Raw genomic sequence first — 13,702 nt, 5'->3', positions numbered from 1 at the left:
TCCTTGCCCTATCCTACTTGCTTCCCTTCTTGTTGTCTCGTCCTCTGACATCCTGAAGTCCTCTCTGTCCTTGGGCCCATGTGGTTGGTTTCTGACACCTCCACCTCCCATCCCCTCTATCCCACCTCGTCTTCCCTATCGCACCCCGATCGGGGGTAAACTTACATACATTTAAAAAACATGTAATAATATTATTAGCCACTGAGATTCACCATCACTGTACCATGAAATTTAATTTGTAAATAGCCTTTGTTACAATACAATGGTTTATCAATACCATATGCCGAGTATGACAAATGTTGATATGACATTTTCTTTAATCAATTAAAGATGAATTAATTAAAAAAACATAGCTAACTTAGAGATAAAAATTAACCTTTAATTTATCAATATTATTATGAATATTTTGACATATTCCATAGAAATTAAATCTCTACCATTCATTTAATAATTAAAAATAATTAAATTAAATTTTATAAAATCACTTTAAAATATACAACCTTACAACCTTGTAGTGTAATTATTTCCTCTCCTAAATAAATTCTTCATTGTATTTCTACTTTTCCTGGATTATATTTAAGTTTAAGGACAATTACTAGCTACATTTCATTTACATATTTTTATGTTTCGTAGTCAAATAAAATTTGTATAAAATTGTTAATGATAGTTCCAACTGATTGTGTGCCACACTATGACGCAAGTGTGTTCATATGGTACGCATGTTGTGAACACGTAAATTTATCTGAATTCCTCGATATATTTGACATCCAAGCTCTAAACTCATATCATGGGCTAAGACACATGCGATGAGTGGAGGGGCACATCGTTGCTGAGGAGGGCACAATGGACAAAGGCAGAGAAGATGTGTTGAGTTATGTGTATGCATGTTGTTGGAGTGTGCACATTACGAAACTGTGCAAATCAAACTATTGGAAGGCTTACAAAGAACCATGCTTATGTGATAGATAGACTTTGCACACATATCAAGGTTGTAACATTCAATGGCACAATTTTGAATACCTTAAGACGAGTACAAAGTTTATCTATTCCATAAGCTTTGCTGCTTACTAAAGAATGCATACATAGATTGCTACAATATGTGTAGAAAATAAGACAGATTCAATGCCCTTGATGTTTTACAAAGTTGACCTGCGATATCAATGACAATCATAGAACATGAAGGATGTTTCCCCTTGAATCCTTGGGTGTGTTACATAACATAATCTTCTTGAATTAGTGCAAACGGTAATATGGAGTTGAATTTGTCGACATGGAGGACATTGGCCCTCCCGAGGGTATTGAATTTCTATGGAGGTTGGCCAAAACAAGAGCACTTCCTAACAATTGTGAACCAAGATTCCATCATTACAATCAAGCCATGGAACATGTGATTAATGATAAAATTGTTATGGAGGATCTTGGTTACAAAGTTTCATTTATAATTGCCAAAACTGGCTCACATTATGGCCTTAAGAATAGAGAATGTGGTGATTGATGGGGAGGAGAAGAATAGTATGGTGGTCAATTGTGCCAGCTTTATCATACTCATATACTATAGGTTTTGCGCTTGAATCTAATACTTTACTATAGCAGTTTATAGTTTTGAGCTTGAATTCAATACTTTAGTATAGCGGTTCATTATTCCAGTGTTTATAGCTGTATAAGCTTCTAGTTTTCTGAGTATGGTAGCATTAGGCCTTTTGATTAGTTTTCAGGTTTAGAAATATTTGAAGTCATGTACAGAATCAAAATAATAAGCATAAGCAACCAATCCATTATCAAATTTCTAGATTTTGAAAAGCTATATACTAACACTAAATTTATTTTGAAATAATAAATATACAACCAATCATATGCCCAAATCTGAAAAGCTATAAATATATAGCCATTGATATTCCCAAATTGGCGATGTAGAGTTCTGGTGAATGAATAATTTATAACAATTTTTTTCCAGATGAAAAAAGCAGATATATATTCAAGTATTAAGAAGTTCTTACATCTTCATATTTTCAAAGACTATCTATAGGATTTCAAGTATCATATGGATAGAGTCTTCAATCATGCTTCTTCATATTTTCAAAGACTATCTATAGGATTTCAAGTATCATATGGATAGAGTCTTCAATCATGCTAAAGCAGTCAAATATTGGGTATTGCCATCAAGAATCATCCAAAAAAGATGCTGATGCAGTCATCTGAAATATTGGGTAATGTTATCCTGAATTAAACAAAAATGATAGTAAGCAGTTTGGAAATAGGAAAAATTCTTGGGATAGAGAGATCCCAGTACTAGCAAGGGATTAGAAAGTTTCAATTATCCAGCCAAGTTTCCTGCAATTTAATAGATACATGTAAACCATCAAGCTCCAAATCCAGAGCATTCTTTGATAATCTGTCTGCCTCAGAATTTAAGTTTCTGCTGATATGCTGGATTGTGGGATTTTTGAGGGAACTCCAAATATTTTTGATTTGCTTTAGCCAACCTTATAGAGAGGATTTATGAATCTGAGCCTTTAAACAAACATAGTCAATGACAACCTTGGAGTCGCAAAAAACATGTAAATTTTGAATGTCCAAAAAATTTATGAACCAAAGTAATCCCCACAGAGCCAGGCCCCAGTAAACTTGATATGATAGTTCTGAATATCTTATATATTATTCATAACAATATAAGAGTATAATCTTAGTATTGCCATGCACAACCACATATATTCGACTATATATTTTATGTATAATAAGCTGTCTTCCTTTTCTGCATTCCTGTTAGTCAAGTTCCAAAGCAATGTTAATTAGCATGGAGACTTAATTTGTGCGGTTGATTTTCTAAGCAAGGTCGACTATAGCCATAGTACCATTAATTTCACAATCGTCGATGCTGAAATCTGTCGAAAATTCTGGTGGAGGTAAGGGTGGATCGAAGTCTAGCAATAAATTGGATGTGTTGAGGTCAACACTATCAACACTCAGCAAGTCTTTAATGGGATGATTAAAGCAATCTTTTGTAACCGAATCTTCATACCGTCTAACTGTTGTTTGTTGATAATTAATTTCAAATGTCGTTTTGTTTGAAACTGTCCCTACGCTTTTATCGTTCATGATTCCATCCGCAAGCTTTTTGCATATATGAGTGTTCCAATAATTCTTGATCTCATGACCAGTAAGCCCTGGTAATCGTCCTGCTATTAGTGACCAACTGCGAAAACATAAAACAAAATTACTGTTAAAATGAATAAATATGTTTGTTGCTTCTGATTTAATGTTTGCAGCATGAAGTTTAGATGGAAGCACTCTACATAAGATGCGAAGAAAATATTGTATATAGAAACGTATTCATCTCAGTTTATTGCACTGCGGAGCATCTTATTTTGTAACTCTATTATATTTAGGTTTATAGGCATCTTTTCTATTGGAATTGGGCACTTTAATCATTTTGCTAATTAATTTTTTTGATCTGACGGTGTAAATTGAAAGAAGCAGTATATTCTCATTGTAGCCACTCCATCAATGAATGAAATTAAAAGTGATAACCTCCTTGCGTATCTAAATCAAGAGTTTAAACCCTACTTAAATTATTTTTTTTACCAAATAATCATTCAAAAATTACTGTGCTTCTTATTTATCTCCACCTATATGGAATTAGAAAAAATGATAAGGAAAAATGAAATTAAAAAATTAGTGCCAAACACACCTTAAAACCGATGTCTGTTTGCATTCTGAAATGTATGAATGTTGAAACTAGGAGGACAAGGACATGTTTTCATGTAGCATATTTCTCATAAATGTTACCACGTTATGAGACTACATGTTGATATTATACTTGTGCGTGTTTGTCATAAATGTGGTTGTGTAATGCCCCACTATTCATATTCTCTTTGTGTCACATGGTCTATTTCAAGAGATGAGAAGTCGGTTTCAATTTCTCAAGATGAAAAGGAGACAAATAGATCAACATGTCATGGAGAGTGTCATCTGTACATATGTGCAAGATTCAACTCAAAAGGGATACTTCAAGGGGATTTGAATTGACAGTAACTCAAACTTATTAATGTATTTTATGATGGTTGAAGCATTTTATTCAACCAAGCTATATACGGTTTATTATACCTAATTCCACTAATTGATCAATTTTTTATGGTTTAATTCTAACTTTACTTGATATGTAATTTTATAGAAATCTAGAAGGGTCATCAACATATCTTCTTTATGTGCAAACATTTGCAAGGATCATAAGGAGAACTCAAACCCTATATTCAATGTTAAAGGGGCCTCACTATAGAATTTGTGCCCAATATTCTCGTGGAGGAAATTAAGGCCGAGTCTCAGAAAGATTACGTTCATCTCAGAGAAAGAAGAGGTTAGGTTATTCACAAGCATAGCCTCTCCGAAAGGGTAAATACATTGCCACAAATTATTTAGTTCAATGTCATATATTGTCCCCATTAACACGCTATGAAATGTAGGCCAAAAGAGAGAGAATCACTAAGGGCAAGAAAATTTTACAGGACCTTATTCAAGGTTGTGACAAGGTATATAAAGTCCTACTAATTGGGTTCATTTAGTTTGAAGTTCAAAATGCATTATTGATATAGGTTGGTTGGTTCGTGCGCTAATAGTTTAAAATCATTATTCTTCCAATAAATAATTAATTTCAAGACCATACTAATATCTAACAATAATTGATTGAGTTAGATATTAGTTTGGTATTCAAATTAATTATTGACTGAATGCGTTCTTTTGTTTGTAGATTTTCTGGTACACATAAAACTGGTTATTAAGTTAGAGATTGATGTGGCATGTGAGAGTTATCACATTAGCGACAAGGCTGGAGTAAATTATCAACTATGTTCACTAGTTGCAAAAGCAAGTTGAGTAAAAAAATTCTAAAGCTAAAATTAGTGTAAAAAACTCATAATTCAAATACTTAATTCATTTCTTTACAAATCTGTTTATGTTGTTATGGATCCCAAAACTCTATAGATTTCATTGCGCATGAGTAAATTATAATGGTGATGGTGATTTGATCCGACAAAAACAATGGTATACACAACTCCTCTTCTTAGGGAAGCGTTCCACATATTTTATGGTTTTCTTTACAAAGAAGCCATTTTATTACAGGGTAGAAGTATAAATGGTGGAATTACTAGAGTAATAATGTTCCTTAACTGGGTGCAGAATAGTAATAGTGTTAGGGGTAAAAGAATAATGGTGAAACTAAACTATAAGCATTGTTTTAGCTTTTGCATAAAAAAATGGCTTTGTCATAATCAGTTTGCCTTTACATTTTTATGTTTGATTGTGCAATTTTTTTACAAATAAATTAAATATGAATTTTTCAAAAATTCATCTTTATTTTTTTAATATATAAATTACATATTTTTCACCAAGTATTAATAAATTGTTGAATGTTGATTGTTTGCTTACAGTTAAAGTTTTATACCATTTATGCAAGCTAAAATTTTCAATTTGGATGGAATGAGGCACACCTAAACCTTGAACTATAGATGGACAAATCATAAAGATATGTAGAGGCAAAACAAGGTCCATTGAATAAACGTCTTTCTCTTCATTTTCTGGTAGAAAAGAGTGTTGAAATTCCATTTATGCAAGCTAAAATTTTCAATTTGGATGGAATGAGGCACACCTAAACCTTGAACTATAGATGGACAAATCATAAAGATATGTAGAGGCAAAACAAGGTCCATTGAATAAACGTCTTTCTCTTCATTTTCTGGTAGAAAAGAGTGTTGAAATTTTTGGCCAGGCTTTGCATTGTATAGATTAAAATTCAATTTATGGAAAATATTAATACCTTGTGGGATGCTCAATGGTTTGAGATATAGGAAACCTATTTTTGAGTTTTTTTTTCAAATGATATTATTTTTTTTTCAAATGATGTTGGATTAGTAAAAATTTTGTTTTTTAATTTATTTTTTTTATATTCTTGATGTTATATCAATGAACATAATTTACGGTTTGAGTTTTTTATAGGGTGTGAACATATTAAGCTCCACCACTTCTTGGCCATAGCATAGTGGGCGAACCTACAATCCTGCAAACCACGTTGCAAGTGTAGTTATAAAATAGGTTATTGATCAAGAAAGAAGGTTAATTTAACCAAGAAAGGGAATGCAACTGAACATAACCATACAAATAAAAACTCAAGATTTACATGGTAAAACCCTGACAAGGCGTCAAGGAAACATCCACGGGGCAAGGGATTGGAATTTCTATTAAATCAATGAAAATGATTCTCCTTACAATAGTTCAGGCATTCATCAGTTTTATATGAGCCTCCTTAGTTACATAACAGTTGTTTTGATATAAAGCTAACTTGTCAATAACCAATACATTTTTGCTCAAGTTTAATAATTAGTTGTCAATTTCCAACAAACTCCACCTTGACAACAATTTTCCTAATCCCTTGCCTGTGCCCATTCATCATCTCTTCTGCAAGCCAAGAGAAGCTAAACACCAACGTAGCTTCTCTACTATAACTGGCTTTGTGAATATGTCTACACAATTCTCCCATTTATGGACCTTTTGAACAGCTACATTTACGCCATCGATCATGTCTCAGAAAATTATACCTTACATTAATGTTCTTGGTTCTGCTGTGATAAGCAGGATTTGTAGCCAAGTGAATAACACTCTGACTGTCACAAAGTACATTCACTTTCTCCTGCGTCCTTCCAATCTCATCAAGTAAACACTTTAACCAGATTACTTCTTTATTGGCATCTGAAGCAGCTATATATTTGGTGGGCTCCAGTATTTTAGCAATAATGCTACAACTCCTGGAGCTTCCTTCTCTAAGGTTATCAACCCAGTAGTTCGTAACAAACTTGGAAGCGACGGTGCTATATGCACAAGTACTAGCTCTTGTCACAGCTGTCACTTGGTCAGCTGGCACAAGTCCGCTAGGGCTCAAGCCAACTTCTATATGTTCTCAGAAGAAGCTTTCTAAATGATGAACGAAGGCTATCTCAAAGGAAATTAGCCTACTTTGCAAGAATGAACTGAAAGCCAACCAAACATGGAAACCCTAGTAAACCCTAATCTGACTAGCTTAATCCTTATGATGCAATGGTGGGAATGCAACTTCTAGAAATGATGCCATTACTTCTAGTGAGATGAGTTGCATGAATTTAAACTACTTCTATCGAAGAGAACACGTTTTCTGTATTTTTTCTCAAGTGGGTGGAGTTGTTATGATTGTGCTTCTTACTGGGTCTTGACTGTGCAGGGGTAGTTCAAATGGAGGAAGGCTTGGGAAAGGTCAGGAGGACTCTGAGAGGTTCCAGGGGATCCCTCACATCGTTCCACAGAAGTCCACAACCTTCAGGTGCTTGGCAACCGTGTTTGCAGGCTTCTACAGGATGTCTGCAGGGGATCCTACAGGAAGCTCGAGATTTCTACAGGAAGTCTGCTAACTTCTATAGGATGTTCTGCAGTCGGAGTTTTGGGTGATGGAGGAGTGAAGGAGCTGTATGGATGGATGGGTAAGATGAAAGAGGAGCTTGAGATGGCCTATGGACAGAGAGATGAGGCGGGGAAGGTGTGTGCAAAGCTGGCTGGTCTAGAGGATGGTAGTAGTAGTGGAAGGTCAAAAAGATTGAGCAACGTGGACAGTAGAAGGGTTGGAAGGCAAATGAGCTGAACAAAGGATGCGTAGGTGGCTTAGGCACAGTTTAGAAGAATAAGAACATGATGAAGTGGTGCTGCGCAGTGTAAATGAAACAAATCACCCTTATCTTGCATGTAAACGAAAGTTCACCAACCTATTCTGACTGTTTTATTAAGAATCAAAGAACAGCAATGTAAGTTGAAGGGAATTCGTGCATGATTCTGAACCAAAGAGTCATTACTCAAGATATAATCGTATGGACAATTCTGCAACCGAAAACATTACATCAATACTTGCATGCATATGTTAAAACAGTATTTTTGGCAGTTGGCACGGTCTACACTTCCGGTCCCCAAACAGAGGTGAAAGTGAGCATGCATCCAACCTTTTTTGAACTCAACATAACTCCAATCTCCCTACGCTAATTCTGAACTACTAAAACAACTGCATTCATGAAACTAACCTACATAACCAAACCGAAACAGTCAACTCAGCAAACTGTGTTTTCCAAGTGCATGTAAAGGAAAGAAATGCAATGATAAAAGAAAGACAAGTAACAATACAAAGAAAAGGAGGTCTATTGCTCTCAGGTTGGGCCCTAACCTGAGAGGTATAGCTCCTCTAAGAACTCAAAATTGAATCCAAATCTGCTTGCCTTTTATTAAAAGATCATAATCATGAGTCTAACAACATGCCAAAATTGGCTTACAAAGAGCAAAAACAGAGCTACAACTCGTGATTCAAAATCTACAACAAAAGTTCAAGAGTCTTTATCGAAGGCTATAGCCTCAATATTTATACATGATGAGGGCCAAGCTGGCCTCCTCAATTAGTGGGGCTTGGCTGTCCAACTAAAAGTAAACTGCTGTTCCTGTAGAATCTGTTGGCTGCCTTCTAGCTCGGTGGTGATAGCTGTTGGAGCTCGGAGTTGGGGTGGAGATCACGAGGAAGGTCATTCAAGGCTGTGGACAACCTCCCTATAAACCCGCAATGCCACCTTGGCTGTCTCCTTGTCTTCATTTGCGTGGTCTTTGCTCCATTTAATGTCAAAAAACCTAAAATCATCATGTATTAGCCACATAGGCATAATGACTGCCCTTCTTCCTACAAATAACACGAATATACTAAGAAATGATGCATAAGTGATAAAAAATGAAGGGTTGAGCAAGGTAAGTAGGCCAAATGAGCCCAAATTGTTACCAAAAATTGGGGCTCATCATCACCCCCCAGCTAAAATATTTTCTCATCCTTGAGCAACTAGTCCAACTCTTCATCCTTCATTGCCTTTACTGCTACCCTTACATCCCAAGCCTCTGTAGTAGTGTCCTCCTTGCTGATATGAAACCCAGCCCTTCTGTTTACCTCTTCCCACTGTTCATTATCATCTGTCTCTGTGCTGCCTTCCATCAATCCTAGCAGCAGTGGTGGGCTGAGTTTAAGGCCAATCCAGCTGGCCTGGAGGTTTTGCATGGATTTCTTATAGAGGGCTACCCGTACCAGAGCTTCCCTCATCCGAGTTGGGGTATGGTACTCTCGGATTTTCAGACTGTGTGCCAATGTATTCCATCTGCGTGTGCATGCTTGGATAGCATTGTCTCCTAACAGTCTCTCCATGTCCTCAAAATGAGCTATGGCTTGGGCCTGTTGATCCATATATCTTAATGAAGCTTGAGGGTCAGTGGACAAATGTTGGTGTGCCGAGATTAGTGCAACTGGATCCCCTGGTTCTGGTCTAATGAGCAATGGCTCGTTCAACTCTCGGTTCATGATTGCTTTGGCTTCTGCTGCTCTTTTGTCCTCATGGTTCAGCCATGAGGCAAATGCCAATAATTGCATATCTCCCAAGGCCGTATTGGGATCCCATGAAACTACATTAGGCAGGGCTAGATTATGGAGGTAGAACTCCGCTAATTTGGCCCTATCCTCTGATGAGCTAGTACTGCAAACTTCAGTGAATTGCTGCGGGTCTTGGAGCTGAGAGATACCTCTTTGCGCCAAGGTATTGATTTGGAATTGCGGCCATTAGTCTTTCAAGTACAAGCCATAGGATTTGGCTGGCTGTCTACATTGGATAGCATCCATGGCCCAGCTGGCCATGCAGGCCAATTGTGCATATTTCTGCTGCAGCTGTTCTCTGAGAGCTTGCACCTCAATTTGTGCTTGCTGTTCTGCTTCCTGTAGAAGGGTGGTTGGCTCCCCAAGACCGGTGTTCAGTTCCTTTTTTCCTTGTTGTTCCTCTATGGTGTCCTTGGACGATGTACCTGTCCCTGCCCTCAGCTCCTGTAGCTGCAATCTCAGCTTCTGGTTTTCTTCCTGTAGGAACACGCATTGGCAATTTGCCACGTGTTTGGCCATGGAAAATTCACTTCTGGCCTCCTTGAGCTGCTCCTATAAGGGACCTATGTCCGCCACACCCTTTGACTTGGCTATTTTCATCCACGTGTGTGTACAGACTCTTTCTTCCTCTAATGCAAAAAATAGTGGCACAGTAAATTTCTGAGGTATAATCTTGCCAGCCTCTAAAAAGTTGTAGTATGAACTCAGACTTGGCTGAGGGCTGGGCTCTGGTATATGCTCTTTCTCCACTTCCTTTGGTGGCTCTACTTCACCCTCCCTTGGTGGTGATAAGGGCGCTTCTCCTTCCATTCTCTCAGTTTCTTTAAGACTGGCTAAGGTATCCTGTAGAGCATTTTTAGCATCCTGTAGCCGAGCTTTTTCAGTCAATTGGTCTAACTTTCCTTGCCACGTAGTTTTCTTCGGGCTCCCCCTCTCATAGGTGACTGATATCCTCGAGGGGGACCTTTCCTTGGGCAAAGTAGGGGCATCTTCAATGATGATCGGGCTGCTGGACGGAGGCTGTGGCTTGCCCGTCTTTATTCCCATGCTTCTTCGAGCTTTAAAGTATAGAGGGGTCTCCCTCTTTCTCTTCTCCTTTGGCTTAGGAGGTGTGCTGAGGGTGGCCAGCACAGCTGCTGCCTCCCTTTCACGAATGTCAGCTTTCTTCTCCTTGGGTTTCACTTTTTCGGGGCTTCCTGTAGAAGACCCTGTTTTAGTCAATTTCGGGCTTCCTGTAGAAGACCCTTTTTCAGTTAATTTCGGGCTTCCTATAGAAGCCGGTTTCGGCTTTCCAGTAGAAACAGGTGTCACCGCCTTGGTTTGCTTTGCTGCATGAGTTTTGCTTTTTGACTTGGTTGCGGTCGCTGTCGAGGCACTCTTGCTGATGTGGACCTTCTCAGCCTCGTCCACTCTGCCTTGCAACCTTTGCTCTCTTGCTGTCAAGATGGGTGTGTCATCTTTCTCCTTGTCACCATTTTTCTGTTGTTTCTTTTCTTGCTTTTTCTTCTGCTCTGTGGTCGGGGTCTTTTGGCCTTTTTCTTTCTTCACTACGGGCACAGACTCTTTCTCCTCACTGCTAGATGAACCGAGCTCTTCGGTTAGCATCTTTATGTCCCCATCCTTTGTCAAGTTTCTGAAGGCTTCCCATGAGAGAGGAACCTTGTATGTGTGGAGCGCATCCTCCACAAGGAGTTTGATCAGTCCATGGTGGGCTACCTGGTCTGGTGTGCCTTCTTTCAACTTGGTTGCACACTCAATCAGAGACTGTAGTAGAAAGTAAGGGAGACTAAGCTTGTTTTCTACAGGTAGATCCATCTGGTGCCGTAATTCAGCGAGTAACCGAAAATGATACCCGTATACAATGCTAAAACGGCCTTCGCAGGTGATGTACTTCATAATTTGCAGGCTAACTTCATTCCACGGTGGCAGTAAACTGGTTCTACGAACCCCATTTTTGTCTTCTGAGAATTCCTCCTCTGGTGGAAAGAATTCTTTCTTAGCTTGTTGGCCCAATTTCCTTTCTTCTTTATCCCATGGTAATCCCATTGGGAGCTTCGTAACTCGGCTGATGAATTGTGGGGTGAGTTTGAGGCTTAGACCCCTGAAGGTAACGGTGGCCAACGTTTTAGATTTCGGCCTCAGAGCTTGCAAAAAATCTTCTGCCACTTCGTCATCATAGCCCTGCAATTTGTCACAGAAGGATAACCATTGTGCTCGTGTGAAGAGCTCCAACACCTCAGGATTCTCTCTTAATTTCGTTGAATCAGTGGGTTCCCTTCTGATGAACCCACCCGGCATGGTGAAAAACTGCTGCGTTAGCTGGAGGTGGCAAATGCAGATGAAATTTGGTCTACTGGGACAGAGCGTAGGATTACGCCTCTGTCATGCACATAATTCACAAAGCTTATCCCCTGAGAACCTTTAACACAGCTAATTACACTGACATCCTGTAGGACGACAGTTCATGCACGGCAGACAAAAATTGCAACAATTTCCTACGACCAGACTGTAGACGATGATGCTGCCACCTTCAAAACCAATTGCATGGAGAGTTCAGGCTTACCTTTTTAATCCGCCACCTTTTGACGTGAGGAACCCGACTTCCTGTAGAAACAGCTTTCCTGTAGGAGCAGCGCGCGATTTCCGGGGGATACTGCAGTGGGTCTGCGCTCTTGGTGTTGCTTCACAGGCGTTATGATGGCCAAAGACTCGGAGTATCGAGCTGCAGAGGGATCCGGATGATCACTCGAGTCTCAAACGGTGGATGATAAATGCATGGGGTGGCAATCTAGCCGATTAGATTTGAATCGGCGGAATCCATGGCGCGGGGGTGAGCTGTCCCTGGCGGACCGTTGGACGACGTCATCCCATCATTTGCCTGCGAGTTCCCTTACTGCCGCATCATTCCCCGCAGATCCGCCGCCGTCTCTTCCGTTAAACTTGTTTTTTCCGACGGGATTGCTCTCACGTGTGTACTGCCCGTCTCTTTTGCCACGACCACCACCCAAACATACGACTAGATAATTAACTGATCGACGTGGCCAACCGAATGGCCATACAACCGCTCAACCCATTCACTTTACACTTGCAAACATTTTCAAAGTAAAATTCATGCAATTCGACGGAAGAAATGGTCGAGACACTTACCTGTGCGGCCGCAACATGATTTTCCAGTTCTTGGACGATGATGAGTGAATTTATTTGCTGCTGGTGGAATTGCACAGGCCCGGAGGTTCATATTCACAGGCCGCTGACGATGGATTTGATGCTTCGGCTGCATGCGCCCACGTTTTCATTGTATATGGCAAGTGCTGTGAATGGTGTGCATTCTAGCGGGCTTAACTATTACGGGACTCCTGCAGGATGTCCTGTAACAGATTTTTCCTCCTCGGGTGCATGCTGCACGACAAAGGCAATGGCCCCATGATCACGCTCACAGAGATCATGGATGGATGGGATGGATATGGTATGACATCTCAGCGTTTTTCCATCTCAAAAATTGCTTTTCTCTTCATAACTCAATAATCTGCTTTGATGGTGCAGGTAACTTCATTGCATGTCGACAGGGATGGTAGAAAGAGGTGACAGCAGTGTATAAGGGTGCCAGCAGTAGCTTGCATGCATCCAAACTGACCCTTGGTCGTTAGATCTCCTCATAAAATGAATTTTGGGCCGTCCCAAACTTCTACAGGAAGTTTCCTGTAGAAATACAGAACTTCCTGTAGAAAAGTTGTGTTTCCTGTAGAAAGTCTGCACCTTCCTGTAGAAAGTCTGCATCTTCCTGTAGAAGACCCAAGCCATGATGAAATTGTGCACATACCTTGGAGAAAATGAGTATTCTTGGAGGAGGTGCTGGTGAGGTCTCCTGGTAGCATGATAAGGATCTTTGGCTTTGTGTTAAAAGAACTCTTCTCCTTCATAGAACACCTGCAACCTGCATGAATTTTCACATTATAAACTTGTTGTCCCTATCTTTTTGCTTATTGTCTTCTTTTCATTTTTCTCTTTTTTGTTCTTTTTTTTTTTTTTTCTTTTTTTGAAAAATAGCAGGGGCGCCTCAATGAGGTTTTCACCCTTGCCATCTTCCTTAAGCGCCTCAGAGAGGTTTTCACTCAAGGATCTTTTTCAAATCTCCTTTTTTTTTAAAGACAATAGGGGCGCCTCAATGAGGTTTTCACCCCTACCACCTGCCTTGGGAGCCTCAAAAAGGTTTTCACCCAAGGATCTTTATTATTTATTATT

General features: G+C 39.3%; 1 protein-coding gene across 1 annotated transcript in view; it reads right to left on the bottom strand.

The window, feature by feature from the left end:
• Positions 1-2,634: 2,634 nt before the first annotated feature.
• The window catches only part of LOC149138621 (transcription factor WER-like), a 121,269-nt gene continuing 110,201 nt past the window's right edge, over positions 2,635-13,702 (bottom strand). The window contains exons 3-4 of the mRNA XM_089449579.1: positions 2,853-3,193; positions 2,635-2,760 (exon numbers count right to left, since the gene is read on the bottom strand). Coding sequence (XP_089305705.1) covers positions 2,726-2,760; positions 2,853-3,193 — 376 coding nt within the window. The 3' untranslated portion in view covers positions 2,635-2,725. The remainder of the gene's footprint in view (positions 2,761-2,852; positions 3,194-13,702) is intronic.

The sequence above is a fragment of the Pinus tabuliformis genome, chromosome X (assembly GCF_031772625.1).
Source record: "Pinus tabuliformis cultivar Carrire ecotype Pingquan chromosome X, CPIR1, whole genome shotgun sequence".
Classification (NCBI taxonomy): Eukaryota; Viridiplantae; Streptophyta; class Pinopsida; order Pinales; family Pinaceae; genus Pinus; species Pinus tabuliformis.
This window is presented reverse-complemented; position numbering and strand designations above follow the sequence as displayed.